Source organism: Perissodus microlepis, chromosome 13 (genome assembly GCF_051167445.1).
Source record: "Perissodus microlepis isolate ML-2025 ecotype Zambia chromosome 13, ASM5116744v1, whole genome shotgun sequence".
NCBI classification, from domain to species: domain Eukaryota; kingdom Metazoa; phylum Chordata; class Actinopteri; order Cichliformes; family Cichlidae; genus Perissodus; species Perissodus microlepis.
This window is the reverse complement of record NC_140473.1, coordinates 7,521,517-7,538,653: the sequence shown is the minus strand read 5'-3', so window position 1 is coordinate 7,538,653 and position 17,137 is coordinate 7,521,517. Positions and strand designations below refer to the sequence as shown.

The 17,137-nt window shown below is 41.9% G+C and overlaps 3 protein-coding genes across 4 annotated transcripts in view; 1 reads left to right on the top strand and 2 right to left on the bottom strand.

Annotated features, from left to right (window-relative positions):
• Nucleotides 1–230: 230 nt before the first annotated feature.
• On the bottom strand, nt 231–9,457 carry eif3s10 (eukaryotic translation initiation factor 3, subunit 10 (theta)). Its single transcript, XM_084948888.1, has 22 exons — nt 9,276–9,457; nt 8,627–8,817; nt 8,399–8,535; nt 8,074–8,237; nt 7,402–7,601; nt 7,022–7,230; nt 6,741–6,912; nt 6,512–6,616; nt 6,273–6,371; nt 6,062–6,178; nt 5,770–5,955; nt 5,240–5,587; nt 5,043–5,147; nt 4,856–4,969; nt 4,633–4,755; nt 4,393–4,546; nt 4,095–4,276; nt 3,903–3,970; nt 3,382–3,809; nt 3,124–3,256; nt 2,803–3,002; nt 231–1,096 (listed from the first exon to the last, which is right to left on the bottom strand). Exons 1-22 carry the CDS (start codon nt 9,322–9,324, stop codon nt 912–914), a joined length of 3,669 nt encoding a protein of 1,222 aa, XP_084805014.1. The 5' UTR covers nt 9,325–9,457; the 3' UTR covers nt 231–911.
• A 1,092-nt stretch (nt 9,458–10,549) lies between these two features.
• Nucleotides 10,550–15,078, top strand: dennd10 (DENN domain containing 10). The gene is made up of 10 exons (XM_084947659.1): nt 10,550–10,734; nt 10,820–10,874; nt 11,177–11,373; nt 11,482–11,561; nt 11,644–11,792; nt 12,997–13,108; nt 13,191–13,291; nt 13,424–13,531; nt 13,605–13,699; nt 13,785–15,078. The coding sequence occupies exons 2-10, from the start codon at nt 10,829–10,831 to the stop codon at nt 13,950–13,952; spliced, it is 1,056 nt and encodes a 351-aa protein (XP_084803785.1). The 5' UTR covers nt 10,550–10,734; nt 10,820–10,828; the 3' UTR covers nt 13,953–15,078.
• A 1-nt stretch (nt 15,079) lies between these two features.
• sfxn4 (sideroflexin 4) overlaps nt 15,080–17,137 on the bottom strand; it is a 5,806-nt gene continuing 3,748 nt past the window's right edge. Inside the window, exons 6-14 of one of the 2 annotated variants that reach the window (XM_084947660.1) lie at nt 17,031–17,056; nt 16,835–16,912; nt 16,681–16,743; nt 16,473–16,547; nt 16,289–16,379; nt 15,744–15,859; nt 15,574–15,659; nt 15,380–15,497; nt 15,080–15,300 (exon numbers count right to left, since the gene is read on the bottom strand). In XM_084947660.1, the coding sequence (XP_084803786.1) occupies nt 15,223–15,300; nt 15,380–15,497; nt 15,574–15,659; nt 15,744–15,859; nt 16,289–16,379; nt 16,473–16,547; nt 16,681–16,743; nt 16,835–16,912; nt 17,031–17,056 (731 nt within the window). In that variant the 3' untranslated portion in view covers nt 15,080–15,222. The remainder of the gene's footprint in view (nt 15,301–15,379; nt 15,498–15,573; nt 15,660–15,743; nt 15,860–16,288; nt 16,380–16,472; nt 16,548–16,680; nt 16,744–16,834; nt 16,913–17,030; nt 17,057–17,137) is intronic. The other variant, XM_084947661.1, reaches the window with a different exon arrangement.

The window sequence follows — 17,137 nt, the reverse complement described above, 5'->3', positions numbered from 1 at the left end:
ATTTAGAAACCAGAAACCAAAATCTAAACAAAAAGCTTCATCATGTGCAAGTATCAACATAGTTGCTTTACTCATTTAAATTAAGTATTAAAATGCATTTGCAAGCAGGCTTTATTTCTAAAATGTATGGTCATAAGGTTATCTGTGGCTTTATTGATCTAAACTAGGCAAAGCTGAGGACAGCATGCTCTAACATTTTTTAATATCCCATTGAAGACAAAGGACATATCCCTGGTGAGCATTGTCTTTATTAATAAAGGCTTTATCTGTACACATGCAACCTGGTGTGATACCATTGATTGCAGCAAGATAGAAGCACACACTGGATATGAAGCCAGACCATTTCAATACTCTATGCATGCACAAAATGTAAATTCCACTAGTTCTTTAATAGGTTAAAAAGCCTCTCATATTAGATGGAAGAGCTGAAATAACCAAAGCAGGTGACAAGATTCCTAGTCACAGCCATTAGAAGAGTTGTAGATCTGTGCCATAACATCTATGCAAGGTACAGTCAATAAAAGAGGCAGTTGGTGGTACACTGAGTTTGCATTGAATATTGTAGCAGGTTCACTGGTTTGCATGTAGGTCGGATTAACTTCACTAAGGTAAGAACATTTCCAACCACTGGGGGTTACAGTAATGCTTCACTGAAACCTAAGTGAACACAAGTTCATTGGTTAATGGTGTTTAGAAGGTGAGGAGTTTCCGGTTCAAAACTGCAGGTCAAAATAAAAATAAAACAAAATCACTTCCCAGGAAACTACATTCTACAAATACTCAAATCAAATCAAAGGTATTTTTTGGCCACCAATGAAACACTGTGGCCAACAGAGTGATGTGGTATTTCTGATTATTATAATTATTATTATTTTAAATCATTTTTTATTGATTGAGCCATGAGCTGAGGTTCAGCGGCGAACGGTGGTCCAGCCATCATCATCTGTCTCGTTTTTGGTGCGGCGAAGGTTTTCTTTGTCAGTACGCCAGCCCTTCTCTCCATCAGCGTCACGATCACGGTCCCGTCCCGGTTCTCTGTTTCGGTCCCTGTCGCACTCCTCACGTTTATCCTCACCTCCACGACGCCAAGAACCACCTGTGGGGAACAAAGATGTTTCGTAGAAAATATTCCAGCAACGGAAGTTTTTATGTTTTAACTTTGGCAGTTTTGTGTATCCAAAGTGGATGATTTAAAAAAAAAAAAAAAAAAAAAAAAAAGCTTATGTAGCAGAGCATGTATTAAATGGGTATGCAGTGCCCTCTGCTGGCTGAATAAGTTACCTTCACGTTGAAATTTTTGACAGTCAGAAGATGAGCTCAGTGGATTGAGGATGGAGAGTTGGATCAGGGACACCAGCGTCTACAGTGTTTTAAATCTCTCTCAACTGTCATTACTTTTTATTTGATTTCAGGAAGACAAAAACCATGGTGATGTTGTGCACATCAGTTTTCTTTTAACATCTCTTAACAACAAAAGTGTTTGGGAGCAAACCATACTAGTTTTGGAATCAAAATGTTCTCCATTCAAGCTTGATATAGGATTATTATTAATAAAAGCAGAGCTTAAATTATTGGTAAATCTCTGCAGTTTTTTTTTAATTTTTTTTATTTACATTTCATATAGCAATTTTCTGAAACAAAGTTACCATTTGTGCATAAAATAAATTACTTAGATTAGGGCTGGGCGATATATCGAGTTTTTTAAAAATATCGATATATTTTTATACGAGATATAAGATGTGACAATATCTTTTATATCGATATAGTCTATGTTACGTTATAATTATAGTTGTGGAGCCACAAGTTTGCCTCTCTTTCGTCCGCTTTTGTCTTTACGCAACGTTACTCGGCCTCGCCTCTCCTTCACTGAACACAACTCCCCCTCCTCCCCCATTGCTTCACCTGCAGGCAGCGACAAGATGGACACGGCAAATCTCCGTTAACGAGTTACTGCGCATCGCCCGGTGCGTGGGGCTGGACGGCGTCAACGTGTTAACGAGCTAACCACGCTAACGAGCTAACCACGCTAACGCCATGCACTGCCTGAAATCCTTTCATTTTCTCAAAAATCGACAGCGCGCCTTATGTATGAATCTGGTTGTGCTTGATGACCGCGAACCGATTTTATGTGGAACACAGCGCTCAGCAATCTGTCAAAAAATGTTTTAGTACGACTTTGCTAAGCTACGGAGCTGCACCGCTTGATGGATTGTTGGAGCATTACGGCTACCGAGGAGCCTCGCGGAGTGATACGCACTGTGCTTCAACGTAATATTACCGTATTGTGTGTGTATAAGGACCATAAATGGCACCTGTTCAGAGACACGGTTATGAAGCGGATTTCAAACTCCAGGCTGTCAGTCACGAACTTGGGAACAGAGCAGCTGTGAAATCTGCCCTTGTTATTATGCTCAGCGTCTTTTAGTTTACATTTTGACTGTACAATTGTGAGCTCTTTGTTATGCACAAAAACAACATAGTTTTCTTTTATTTATGGAGCATTATTATTTAATAAATGCTCATAATTTATTTTTGAGTAGTTTTTTTCATGTACATCTATGCTGTATGTTAATAAAAGTGCCCGTGTGACATCTGGGACACAGCTTTGACTAAGAACTCTTTTTGTTCTTACCTTCTGGCTTTAAAAAAAATATCGAGATATATATCTTATATCGCCATCCAGCTAAAAAATATCGAGATATGAATTTTGGGTCATATCGCCCAGCCCTAACTTAGATCACACTTAATGAGATCAAACCCAGCAAAGACACTGAAAGCAAGTCTAAAACATGCTCTGCTCACCATCATCAGGATCTCTGGGTGGGCCTCTGTTGTCACGATCATCACGGCGATCTCTATCACGAGGGTCTCTATTGCGGCGATCATCACGGTCACGTCGATCGTCTCGATCACGTCGATCGTCGCGGTCTGCCTCCTCTCTGCGAGATTCTCTCCAGCTGCTTCCCTCATCAGTACCCCCTCTTCTCCAGATACCATCCTCTCTGTGAACGCACAGTGACACCAATTATAAACTCAGCCAACAACTACCTGAAAAGTAAATTGTCACATCCTCCGCGGTGCTACGAATAACTCAGCATACAGGCATAGATCTATTAGCCCCACCTGTTTGGACGACGGTCTCTGTTGCGGTCGCTGGATCTTTCGTCTCCTTCGCCATCATCTCCATCATCATGGGGGCCACCCCGAGGAGGTCCCCAGCTTTCCTCTCTGGCCTTCTCTCGCTCACGCCAGCCCCCTATATCAGAGGCGTTCATTATCATCATTTTATTAAGACTTGACATTTAGGCACAGACCAGCTGCCTGGCTGTTGGATAACAAGACTTCTATTATTTACTGATAGCCAATCGGCTACAGACTTACCAGGTCGGCCCAGTGGTTTCCAGGGTTTGGCGTCATCACCACCACGACGTGGCCCATCATCCATACCTCTCCTTCCAACTCGATCATCATCTCCTCTTCTGGGGCCCCAGTCGTCATCAGCTCCACGCCTGGGTCCCCTGGAGTCATCCATGCCTCTACGAGGACCTCTGTCATCATCAAAGCCACGTCTAGGACCACGGTCGTCATCTCCACCACGCCTTGGACCACGATCATCGTCGAAACCTCTGCGTGGACCACGGTCATCATCCAACCCTCTGCGAACAGGGCGGTCTTCATCGTCACCACGGCGTGGGCCTCGTTCATCGTCAAAGACCCTACGGGGACCTCTGTCCTCTCCGCTTCTACGAGGACCATCTCGTCTGAAAGGTAACTCTTTCTCCTCCTTGTCATCGTCCTGTCTCCAAGTCCTAGGGAGCACACAGTTGTTGTTAGAGAAGCCATTCATAGCTGAGTCGGCATTACAAGAAGAAAAGCAGGAACTAAGTGTTAGTGACACACACCTGTCTGGTGCAGGACGACGCCACTCTGAATCCCCACCCTCTGTGCGTCGTCTCCATCCTCCATCCTCCTTTTAACAGAATCACATGATACTTCAAGATCACTCAAAGTCCTGTAGACCATATTATCCTTACACAGCCCATCCCAGCCATCTTGGGGTAAGCAAAAGCAACTTATTAAAAACACATCCAAACCTTTGGCTTCTCCTCCTGTGGGACCCTTCTCTCCTCCTCACGGCGTCGTTCTCGCTCCTCGATCTCCTGCTGACGAAGACGCTGCTTCCGCTCTTGCTCCTCAAGCTTTCGTAGACGCTCCTGGTACTCCCTCTCCTCCTCCTCTCGCTGCTCTTGTTCCAGGCGTTCACGCTCTTCACGCTCTATTTAAAAAAATAAAATAAAAAATCCTTCCTGGTTCTCTGTGGAATATGAGCTCCTGTCCTAACTTTATGAGGACAGGTTGGATCACGGATTCGACTGGAAAAATTGTACAAACCTTTCTTGAGCTGCTCCTCATGAATACGCTGTGCCTCTTCTTCTTTTTCCCGGTAGTAAGCATTACGCCTGTCCTCTTTGCGCTGTCTCTTTCTGTCTTCCAGGCGCTTCTTCCTTTCCTCTATCAAGCGCTCTTGGAAAGCCTTCAGTTTTTCCTTTAAAAGGCACAGAAGTGAAGCTGAAAGCACTGCTTCAGTCCTCATAGTCAGCTAATGCTCAGAGATTGACTAAGCAGTCTTACCTCATAAATGAAGCTACGAGCAGCTGTTATTTTGGACAGGAAGTTCTCTTTGTCCTCCATCATCCTGGACATGCGCTTCTTGTGCTCCAGAGCCTTCTCCCGTTCAACTTTCATGGTACTAATCTACATAAAGAGAAGAACAACTTGTTATATTCCAGATGCTCAGATTTTTTACATTTGTTTTTATCTCTTCATGTAAAGCGCTTATTTCCTGCCCACTTACCCTCTCCTCCTCCTGGAGCTCCCACAGTTCCATATCCTTGACACGCTGCTCCTCATAAGCTTTTTTGATCAGGGGAATCTCCTCAAGACGCTTTGCCCTCTCAAAATAGTCAATCTGAAGAGAAATAAAACTTAGGGCCCAGTACATATTTAAGTTATCAATACTTTTACTGATTTAATACCATTACCTTTTTCTCCTGGTTCTTCAGACGCTCCTGAAGTTCTTTCTTCTCCTTCTCCAGCTGCTCCACCTGTTTAGCCATGATGAAGTCAGGGTCCAGTTCTTCCAGGTCCTGCAACAAAACCAGTTTGTTAGATCTACATTAAAAATGTAATCCATGTGAAATTTACCCAGATCAAGTTGATTATGGCTACATTTCATCACCTCAATGTCGATATCCTTGAAAGCCTTTGCTCCAAGTTCAGTCTTCTTGATCTGCTCCAAGCGCTCACGGGCATTCTTCTTCTTGATCTGCTTGTGCTCCTCCATGATGCGCTCCTTCTCCCTTTCTTTGGCCTCCTGCCGCAGACGCTCCTCCTCTGCCTTGCGAACCTTCTGCATCTCAGCCTCCCGCTGTTCTAGCTCCTCCTTCTCACGCTGAATGTTTAAGCTCTCCAGACGCTCCTTACGCTCTTCGATGGTCTGTCTACGAGCCAGGATGCGCTGGTGATCCTTGCGGGCATTTTTCAGGTAGGCAGCGATGGCCTGTTGGTTATGCTCCTCTCGCTCTTGCTGAGAAAGAATAATTAAAAAAAATAAGATGCACTTGAATTCAAACAAAGGCATAACATCAGTAATGTTTTAAATATAACATGAAAAATACAGTCACTGTATGTACATTAATAAAGGGGGGGGGGGAGCGCTGTATATTAGGTGCCTCTGGTCACTGTGTATCGGTTAGAGGTTGAACTCACCAGGATGGAGGCAGGCTTGATGACCTGTATGGCTTTAGCCAAAGATGCAGACATGGCAGTGAGCTGGTTCCTTATCTGCTCTGACGGCATGTTCTGCAGGAAAGGTCCAACAGGAGCATCCTCTTTGGTCGAGTAGTTCAGATCAGAGCCGAAGCTCAGAGTTTTAGAGGTGTGGTCTATTCTGACCTACAAAACAAAAAGAAATGTTAGATAATCTACAAAAACGCAGCATGTTACTTCAGTAATGTCAGTGTGTAAAAAACGACATCATCTCTACCAATGTGAATCTTACCTGCAGATCACAATGCCGTGCAGCATCTACAATGGAGCGCTCCAGCTGGAAGGCGTCCACAAATGGAACCAGAGAGGCCAGACGACTGAACTCGATGCTTTGATAGATCTGTGCAACCTAAAATTTAAAAAATGAAGACAATTACACCCATTTCAGGGTAGAAGTGATTTAGAAAAAAAAGATTAACCAGAAGAGAGAGCGAGAGGATTACCTGTTGCAAGAGCCTCAGGATGGTGTTACTCTGCAGATGTGGGACATACTGCTGAAGATCAGGTTCCTTCTCAGCCTGATCTCTCACCCAGTTTAACACCTAGAAGAGTAGGAAATTACAAGCAACAAGAAATGTTAATTAAATGAATAAACTTCAAGCTGTATGTAAGAAAATGAACTGAACGACAGCTCCTTGTAATTATTACGTCTGCTGCTGCCACATGAAGCTGGACAGTTTACCTTGGTCACTCTCCCGCTCAGCTTCAGAGGATGAAAGTCAACCTCAAGCCAGTTGTAAAGTTCTTTCACATCAGGTACAACATACTGCAGCAAGTTAAATCTCACCTAAAACACAAAAATCATACATTTGACAAAAAATTTAAAACAAATTAAAGAACAGATAAAAACAAAAAACTATATTCTTAAAAGGGTGTGAAAATTTCTCTCTCTTCTTGAGCACATAATGTACCATATCATTAATGAGACTTTGGCGGGTTGGTGGAGACTGCAGGGCCAGGAGGGTAGCTAGCCTTCGGTGTTTCTCAACAATGATGCCATCCATGTCAAGCAAGCGAGCAATATCGGTACGCTCAGGGGTGATGGGAATAGATAGAGTAGCCAGGAGGACTCGGGTAGACATCCTGAAAATTGAAAGTAAATTTCAATACATATTTGGTCATGATCAAATTTAAAAAAAACCAAAAACAAACAAACACTGGTGCATTTATCCACAAGGAATTAATGGAATACCGCTGCATCTCCTCTTGGGTCAGATTCTTTCGCATCTCCCTGGACAGATGATAGAGCCGGTGAAGTGTGCAGGCATGGAAGAGAGCGTTTCCAGATTTCCAGAATACAGTAGACACCTTGTTGTAGTAGTTGGCCATCAGCTGTGGTTTGGGAGGCTTCTTGGAAAGAGCAAACAGGCCATGGATGTCCTCAACAGCCTTGAATGCTTCCTGAGAGGAAAAAGAATAATTGCATTAGTACCATTAATTTTACATTCATCATGTTTCAAAGCTACTATAATATTATACATTGCTAGTTGTACATTACAGCATCCCACAACAGAGGAGGCAACCGATCTGAAAATGCTTGTGTAGTTGTTGAAGAGTGTTAGGTAGACTAACCTGCCACAGTTCCATGCTTATGGCGCTGTCCAGCTGCACCAGACGTGTCTCCAGGTGCATGGACTGACTTTCAGGGTTGTTCAGATTGATGGCAGTGCTCTGGTTGTGATGGCGCTGGATCTGACCCAGATGCATGCGCAGGTTGTCACAGAGCTTACGAAATTCTGCCTTGCGGGTGTACTGAAGGCAAAACTTGAATGCTGCAGGGAAGGTAGGAAGATAGAGAATTTAGAGCCTCGTACTTAAAGGTTTTAACTGTAAAAATGTTTGCAGTTGCAAAACTATTCAGTTATTTAATATTAATAGTAACAACAACAATAACTGTTCACTTTGACAATTAATTTAATCTGTTACATTATATCTTATTACATCACATTGCTTTGCGTAACTACAGTAATACCTTGAGGATTAGCTAATCCTAGACTCACAGCAAACAGACTTGAAATACATTTCTGAATAATAATTAAATGACTTCATTGGGAAAGATTTTTGTTTTATAAAACATCCTATACATGCATTGGTGTTAATTAACATCCATATACAGAAAACGATTAAAATACAAAAACTTTATATTAAGATGGTAGTAAGCAGCCTGGAATATTGACTTAGGACTATAACATGACATCATGAAAACAGACAGTATTTAAAAAGTAATTTGATGCATGTCCCTACCTTGCTGTGCAATGTCATGGTATAGACGCTCCACCTTGGAGTTGTTTCTCAGCAGGTCAAGGCACTGGCGATAGGACTCCCACAAGAACTTCACCCACGGAGTGAGGAGCAGGCGATCAGTACGATCTTGAGTGTCCTCTCCACTCACAGCACTCAGGAGCACGCTAAAATCAAAGCAAGTTCCACATTAGTCCAGTTTATTTATTTAATTGGAAAAAAACAAACAAATCAAAAGTTAAAGTTAAATCAAATACCAGCCCTAAGAAATGAATTAAGTCATTTGTTAAACAGCTGATTTACTATATAAAAACTTAAGCAGCATCACCTTTCTGGGGTCTGGATGTTATCCAGATCTTCGATGTCCAGGACCATTTGCTGGGACTCCTCCTTGGCTGTCTCAGTCTTCTCCTCTGCCAGCTTCAGGTAGGCCCTAACCACATCCTCCAAAGACTTGATGTTCACCTGGAAACAGAAAGCGCTTACATTTAGACTAAACTGCTATTTTGCATAAATTATTCTGTGTGTGCAAAAATCACAGATTTTTCTTGCAGACCTGCTGGCAGATGTTCTTGTACTGGTAGAGACCCTCCTTGGCCAGGTGACTCTTGCGAAGATCGACGCAGAGCTCCAGATATTTGAGCATAATGGGCTCGTGGATCTTCTGCCATGTTCGGTGTTTCTTGCTTTTGATGACATCGTACAAGACATCCAAGGCCGGCTGCTTCTTGCCAACCTCAAGAAATTCTGCGCAAACATGTTAAAATAATATAAGTCAACAATAAACGCGTCAAGTCCCGCATCATTAAAAAAATGCAAACGCTTCACACACCGTGACTAGCTAGAGCCGGCTGATTAGGCCGCTGTTGGTGCGTCGTGATAGTAGGATCTACTTACAGCACCGATTCCCAGGCAGCGTTAACAACACCGTAAAGCTACTTGGAAGGTTAACAGCTCTCTGGCAGTCACTTACTTTTCTAAAAAGTCTTTCTTTTGTAATTAAAAATCTGCGTAGACTGTTGGCTACATACCAACGTCGCTTCACAATTTCGATATGGCTTCCCCGCCATCCGGCTAGCGTTAGCAGTTAGCCCGGCCGGCTAACAACAACGAGTCACCAACGGCTAATGCCAGCTAACCCTTCGCCCAGTAGTTAGCATGGATGTGGCCCATCTGTTAAAACACGAAGCCGTTTGTATACTCACCGTTCGCTCGTTTCAGAGCATTCTCTGGCCGCTGAAAATACGCCGGCATGTCGATGACCTTTTAGCAAAGCTCAAAATTGGTTGACTTGGATTAATTTTAAGAAATTTTACCAGTCCATCAAAGCCACGCACTCACCCTGTGCAACGGCGCTGGCTGAGAAAGGAACAACCTCGTGAGTGGCCTTGGTAGGGTTGCCAGTTGCGTCACGTGTTATCCCTCCCCCCAATCCCACACTGTGTGCGCCGCATCTGTGTGGCGGTGAAAGGCAATAAAGACAATTAACTTAATACAACGTACAGTTCAGCGTATCCGCGTAGGGTTGTTATTATTTTATTTCACTTTTATCATTTGTAAACACACCCTTTTCAAATCTTGTAGACCTTTTTGGATATGCAAACACATAAGACTTTAGTTGACAAATGATTCAGTTGGCTGTGGCATGTTTTCAGTAACGGAAATATGATCATTAAAATGATACAGTTTAAAACAGGAAATAACTTGTAACTCTTGTGCTTTTATGAAAGTTTCTATAGCGTTAGCACCAGTGGCCGTCTGAAGTCACTGGTCCATTTTAGAACGTAGAATAGCAATGCAAAATCTAAACTTCCCAAGTGAGGGCTTTAATCAAACCTGGCAACTCTGATGGTACAAGGTTCCCGTATGTGCTCCCCCCAATGGTACCTTCAAGTACTATTCAGAAAAACATTAACTCAAAAAAGATCAATTCAATCAATGATCAAAGAAGAGTGTGAAATAAGATAAGATAGAGCCCAGTTTATCCACCAAGTTCGTAAATTCCCGTGCATAGGTAGCAAAGAGTAAACACAACCAATAAAACCATGAAACAATAGCTAAACAAAGTCAAATAACTCAGTAAAACGGAATATGACAAAATCAAAAGTAGCTCTATAAGTAACATAAAAAAATGATAATTTAAAGCTAAATAGAATACAATTATTAGCTGTATAAATATAATCATTATGTTAGAGAATGTGCTCCACTGCCAGTCCAATATTACCACTTACAGTACAGAATGCAATCTTAAAAGCAATCTTGGTTTTATTTTGACTGTTTTACTTTCAAAAACATATATCTGTGCTACAGATTACGTGCAAACGCAGACTTTTCTATCACATCATAATGTGAAATGCTAAGAATTCATAAAATTTCAAATTTATATTTTCCTGCCGTCCGTGAATATTACTTGCATTTTGTGAGTTACCATGAACGCACCGTTACGGCTGCTGTGATTGGCTGTGAGCTGCGTAGCTCCTCCCTGCACAGCCCTCCTGTCCCGGAAGAGGGAAGCAGCTTCGCAGAGAGAGAGAGGGGAAATGTTTGTTGACAGCAGCAGAAATCTTCTGAATCAGACTGCTGGCAAGTTTTAGCCCACTTTCTGTCCCATTAAACCCATCCAGCATCGCTCTCTGGCATTCTGATCTCGCATGAACTCTCAAGGTAACTTTCCTGTTACAACTATGTCCGCAGAAGAAGACGCCCGGTGGCTGCTCTCCAGTTAACTTGTGCTTATGAACTGTTTCAGGTATGGAATATGGCAACGACTGAAACGCAGCTTATGTTAAGCGTGGGATTAATCGGTAAGTTTCGGTTAGGAAGTCGTTCTTTTGTCTTTTTTTTTTAAAGCGGAGTCGGCGTCTCAGATCCGCTGAACATGCAGGACAATCACATGATACTATTGTGATCCGAGAATGTCCCCTCACTGGTTTATTGCTCCTGCATGTTCAACCTGAATGGCTCTGGATGGGTTCCTGAGCGCCTCCCGTAACCTTGTTATTGGTAGTGATGCTCTTAGAAGACCCTGAAAGTCCAGTCTGAATGCATTTCTTTCTCCTGACATGCTAAATGTTGCTACATGTTGCTTTTATTTCCCCTCCTTCAGAGAAAGATGTGAATGGAGACACTTTGTGGGTGTGGTGCTATCCATCTGTGGGCGACGAACTAAGGGAAGTCCTGCTCAGCAAGTGCTGCCTGACACACGATGGCCGTGACTTTCACACCTTTGTGTTTGGTCAGTTCTCCCGTACCTGGTATTACATTACTACAATGGAAGTACAGGAGCCGACAGCACTAAACAAGGTAAGGTGTCTTTATCCAGGCATTAGCTTTATCCTTTTTGTCACATATAATATCTCCATCCCTCCATAGATGAGCATTTCTTTAATGTCTCTCTTTCTCTTCGTCAAGGTCACTCATTTTTCAGTAGTTGTTACAGCAAAAGACTTCAACCCTGAGAAATATGCTGCACTCAGTAGAATACTCTGCAGGTGACAGTCTTTATGAATACGAAGCATCACCTTATGTCTTTGTGCTTTGGGCTGAACTCACACAGTTACATTTATTTCTCAGGATGTATGTCAAACACGGAAGTCCGGTGAAAATGATGGAAGCCTACATCACCGTCCTCACCAAAGGAATCTGTCAGAGCAACGAAAACGGCTCGTTTCTCATTAAGGACTATGATGTTCGGAAAGCCTACTTGGCAGGTTCAGTCAAAGGTAGGACTTCACATTTGTAAAGAGGAACACACATAAAAATACTGAACACCTTTCCCGGACTTTCCTGTGTACACGAATCTGCTATTTAAGATTTTTGTTATTAGTTTCATTTGTTTTATTGTGGCCAAACACTGTTTGAACTTTTTAAAAGCAAAGAATTCATGCTTTTTAGCTCTTATTAGAAACCCCCACTGTTACTGGAGGTTTTTAGGAAGTAAAACATATCAGGGTCAGCTGATATTTCAAATGAAAATGAAAGTTTTCTTACAACCTTATGCAGTCCTAAGAAAATCTAATAAACTTACCGCTTTAATAAGAGGGTACCCAGGTGCTGCTAATCAAATGTACTTGATTAACTTATCATTGTTAAGTGTGAGAACCTCTATAAAAGCAGAAGTTTTGTCAGTTTGCTGGTCTGGAGCATTGAGGCGTGTGTTAACACAATACCACAATCCTTCCAGAAGTGCACGTTACAGTCATTGAGTCGACCAGAATTCCCCTGTATACCAAAGAGGCCCATCTGTCTGATAGCTGAAGTTTTCCTTAAAAGAGCTGTGCATAAATGACTGACTGTAAAACATCAATGAACTGAAGCTATGTTGTAAAGAAGACTGGGCCACAATGCCTCTAGTGTTGTTAGAGACTGACGAAATCAGAGAGAAAATTATGAGTTTATTTTATTGCTGTTTAAAGTGGTCGCACGAGCTACCGAATGATGAGGTGTACTTAATCACGTCTCCACACAGTCTCGTGAAAAAGTTTTTTTACACAGGCATACACATATATAGTGAGATATACTTTAAATGGAAAATGATGGGGTTGTTATTTATTAACTTTGAAGTTATAACTGTTTGCTCAGCTGTGATGCTACTCGTGCAGCAGATGGTGCTCAGCGTGCCGGAAACAATGGAGCCAGAGTCATAATCATGGAGAAAATACACGATAGCTGCTTGAGATATCATCTCAAGCAACAATTTCTGCATTAAGTAGTGTAAAAAAATATGGGATAACAATAAATGAATTGCTGGGGACGGCAGGAAAACATTATGCAAACGCAGTTTGGCATCTAAGTAATTATTATATCCATTTTTAGTTGATGTACAGCTTTTTTTAATTAATTCATTGAACATTTTAAAATGTTAGCTGTTAGTGGAAAAAGTCACAAGATCTCAAATCTTCGACCATGTTTCTGCTCTTGTCTCAGATGTGGTGTCTCAGTTCGGGATGGAGATCATCATCCTGTATACAGCCTTGATGCTGAAGAAGCGGATTGTTGTCCATCACCCTCGGATTGAAGCGTTGTTGGAGTTCACGAGGTGAATTTAAGACTTTCATAATCATTTCATAGTGGACATAATTGTGTTGTGTGAGTAACTCTTTTCTCTGTTTGTCTCTCAGAGTTCTGCCGGCTCTCGTGTGGCACAGGAAAGACTGGTCCATCCTCCACCCGTACGTCCACCTGAGTGATGCTGAACTGGAGGATTTAAAGAAATGCCCCGGTGAGGCTGCCTACTGGTTTATCTATCTAATTAACAGAAAACTCATCACGCAGCTTAGCAACTATCTGCACTGCCATGACTGGGGTGAATGGGTGAATTATTAATGCTACAATATGTTTGCTTCCTCCACAGGATACATAGCAGGGTTTGTAAATCCGGAAGTGAGCAACAGAACGGATTTGTTTGATGTGTTTGTGAACCTCCCAGACAGCACCATCACAGTATCCCAGAGTGCTAAAGGTAGCATGTGTTCAAAGAGAGAGCAATATGTTGCTTTGATTCTCTCAGACTGATGCCGAGTCTCTCACAACAGAAGCCATGGCTATGGGGAAGTTGCACAAGGACATCGGCCAACTCATCGTGCAGTCTGCAGAGGACGCAGAGAAGTCAGACAGTCAGGTGATCAAGGTAAGAACGTAGTTAAAAACACCGGACAGGAAAGCGCCAGCTGTAAGAAACCTAGTCTTAAATCTAATGTGCCCTTCATCTGCAGGACATTTCTGTCAAGACTAAAGAGATCCTCGCTAACCTGGTTGCTCTTGCTGATGAGTGTGAAGACTCTAAAATCACACTGGAAGGTTTAAAGCAGCGTCATTTCCCTCCAGCGACGGAGAACTTCCTCTTTCATTTGGCGGCTGCAGAGCAGCTCTTGAGGATATAAAGCTGTTTTCAAACACTCTACTGCAGGTTACCATCTGCAGCATGGACTCACTGTTGGGATCATTACGGTTTTTGTTTTTTTAAATGGCACACTGTTAATACAAGGAAGAAAAGTGTCCCTAGCATCAGATTTTATGGTGCACTGCTTATCTAATACATCAGGGGACTCACACACCAATAATGGGAGCAATGAAAGGATTAGTTTGGTGATAATTAATGTTTTTTTAGCAGAAACTAAATTAATCTACAGCTCGAGTTATTAAAAATATCAACACACAATGTGAACAGACTGGCTGCTGCCTGAGGTGTAGACCTCAGTGCACAGCTGCTTGAGTTTTTGTGTAATCTGAAACGATGGTCTTTATGTGGGATTTGCTGAAAATGTAAAACAATGCAAGTTTTATCCCTTAACAGTAACAGGTATGAGGGGAAAAGCGCCGCAGCTGTTGACTTGGAGTTTGTAGAGCAGAAACAACAAGCAGTGATTATCCATCAGAGCGTTTTCCCACACGTTGGCTTCCTGTTCACGGTGCAACGCAGCAACTCCAAACGTCACAAAGCTTGTTCGTGGCTGGGTACTCACTTTGTACTGTCACATGTGTGTGCAGGTTTTGCAATTACCGATTTAGCTGATAGAAACTTTGCTGTACCGGAAAATCAGATTACAAGTGTAGCAGACACTGCACAACTTGTAGATTCTTTTTTCTTTTCCTTTAAAGGAATGTCACATTTTCTATTCTACTAACAGCATTAGCGCTGCGCACAGCTGAAACAGAAGTAAACTGTTGTGCGGTGGGGATTTTTCAGAGTTGTACTAACAGCTTCCACTTCAGTCTTGAGCTGATTAAATAATGATTAATGCTTCCATGCCCACGCTGACTCACTTGTATTTAATTACACGTCTTATTCTCCAAGCTCTTTTTTTCTCCACTCTTCTAAATCAGTGTCGTTAGCGCCATTGTTGTACGGTTGAATCCATTTTTCACCACATTGCAGTATTTCAGGTGAGGGTAACACATAGGCTTGTGCAACTTTGAAAATATATTTTCATGAAAATGTGTAATATTTGCTATATCTATAAATCCAACTAATACTCAAAGTGAAATAAATTTCTATCAGAAAGTAAACTGTTGCTTGAAATAAACTCTTTATTTTGGGGTGTGTGTGGGGGGAGCGTGTGTGGTGTGGTGTGGGGGTTGTTCCTGTCATGCTCTCTGCAGTTTGTGGAACATGTGTCAGTGGATTGTGTGTCTTCTATCTAAAGCTGCTTTTCAGAGTCCTCTGTGGTAGAATAAATGTCTCCCAACTGCTGCAGCCTGCAGCTCCTCCTCCAACTGCTCCCTCTTTATCTGCAAAACAAGGTCAGTGTCAGCTAAGTTCAAGAAAGCAAAACAAAACCTGAGAGCAGAGGAGGACCCCGACTCTTACCGTTCCCAGCTGTGGAAAGAGACTGAATGAAACAGGAATCATCAGGCCAAGGACGAGCGCGGTGCTTATGTGTCGGAGAGGAGCGACAAGCAGAGAGTTCCTCTGGAAAGGTCTCACCCTGTAAAGAAAAATCTATTCGGTCAAACCTGATTTTATTCGGAGGGTGTTAAAGACGGCTTTAACAAAAGGCTGACCTTTTCATGAGTAGCACCAGCAGATTAGGAATGGCGGCGGTCATACCGAACAGTGCCGCTCTTGACAAGGCAGTCTCCCACACAGCCTTACAAAAAAGGAAAGATCTTTAGTACATCAAGATTTCACTGAAATTACTGATTTCTTTTTTTTTTTTTTTATTTAAAAATACCTTTTCTCCTGCTGCTTTGGACATGCCAACAGGATTTCCATTGTGATCAAACACTTGGATGCCAGTTTCTGACTCCTCACTTCTGACAGTTAACACATTGAAGAAAGCTAGAGTAGCTGAGGAGAGTAAAACAACATTGCAGAGCTGAAAGTATGCTAGTTCATTTGCTCTTTTAGGGTACCAATAGGCTCAGGCTTCATTTTTTTCCTATTATCCCCAATATGGTCTTCCCAGGCAAATATGTGAGCTCATACCACCTGCTAAACCTTCATTTGGCAAATGGAAGCCAATCAGGATAAGAAGAAAATTACTTTAAAAGCAGAGCAGCTTGTTTCAGACAGAGGGTCTGCACCAAAGCTAAGTGTAAAATAAATAAGGATTATTCTGAACTGTAAATCATGCAAAGCTACTCTAGTAGAAACCTAAAATGCAAAATGGAAACTTTAAATACAGTGTCTGCATTGGGATGATTTTTACTGTATGAGTCTCCACAATACTATTTATGCAGTAAGCACAGCGGCTTGTATTCAGCACGCAGAACTTACCTGAGAGAGGGATTGGTAATATTGACCTAAAGAAAGTCTGCACTGCTGAGCTTCTTAAACCTAGTCTGTTGATAAAAATCTGAGGGAGGGCCTGAAACAGAAGATACAAAGTAACAATGACTGAAAAACCAAAAGTTTACTTGAGGCATTACGGTTACAATTTCCATAATCAAAATGCACACACCCCTGCACATGTTGTATAGGAGACTGTACCAGTGATCAACAGAAGCTGCTTCAGAGAAATGTTGTACCCCTGGTGCTGGGAGATAAGTGCAGAAACAGAGGGAGGGCTCGAGATTAGAGAAAAGACACTTTTAAAAAAAAATGATTGAGCTATTTGATCACACAATCAGCTCATAAATGAAAATATAGGCCTGATCTAAACACTTTACCTGCTCTGATGAAGAATTTCTGTTTGCATAATTGAACCCAGCACTGTAACTCTGCAGCAGAAACTGAAAGAGTGCAGTGGAATATTTGCCATTAGTTACTTTGTTCATGTCTAATATATATATATTTATCAATCTGATCAATACGCTTTGTTACCTGCCAAAACAGAGCAGGTTTCACAGTGCTGTGTGGCAAAAGACTGGCAACAACCTGTGAAATTAAATAAATAAACGTTTTTTTGAAAAAAAAAAAAAAATAAATTATGTATGTATGTATGTATGTATGTATGTATGTATGTATGTATGTATGTATGTATGTATGTATGTAAATAAATAAAGGAGTAGACACCTACCAAAGGTCCTGATATAGGAAGAAATGCTGAAAAGAAGCAGGTGGACATGAACTCATCAGAATCTCCTGTAAAACTCTTTCAGCAATATACAGCACTGTGCAAAAGTC

What these genes read in the sequence shown, in the direction of transcription:
- dennd10 (XM_084947659.1), top strand. Translation starts at nt 10,829, where the DNA reads ATGGCAACGACTGAAACGCAGCTTATGTTAAGCGTGGGATTAATCG. An exon ending in CTCAGTAGAATACTCTGCAG is followed by an intron (nt 11,562 to 11,643) that starts GTGACAGTCTTT and finishes TTTATTTCTCAG; the next exon opens with GATGTATGTCAAACACGGAA. An exon ending in CTTGGCAGGTTCAGTCAAAG is followed by an intron (nt 11,793 to 12,996) that starts GTAGGACTTCAC and finishes CTCTTGTCTCAG; the next exon opens with ATGTGGTGTCTCAGTTCGGG.
- eif3s10 (XM_084948888.1), bottom strand. Translation starts at nt 9,324, where the DNA reads ATGCCGGCGTATTTTCAGCGGCCAGAGAATGCTCTGAAACGAGCGAAC. An exon ending in ACAAGAACATCTGCCAGCAG is followed by an intron (nt 8,536 to 8,626) that starts GTCTGCAAGAAA and finishes TTCTGTTTCCAG; the next exon opens with GTGAACATCAAGTCTTTGGA. An exon ending in CTCGTAGCTTCATTTATGAG is followed by an intron (nt 4,547 to 4,632) that starts GTAAGACTGCTT and finishes TGCCTTTTAAAG; the next exon opens with GAAAAACTGAAGGCTTTCCA.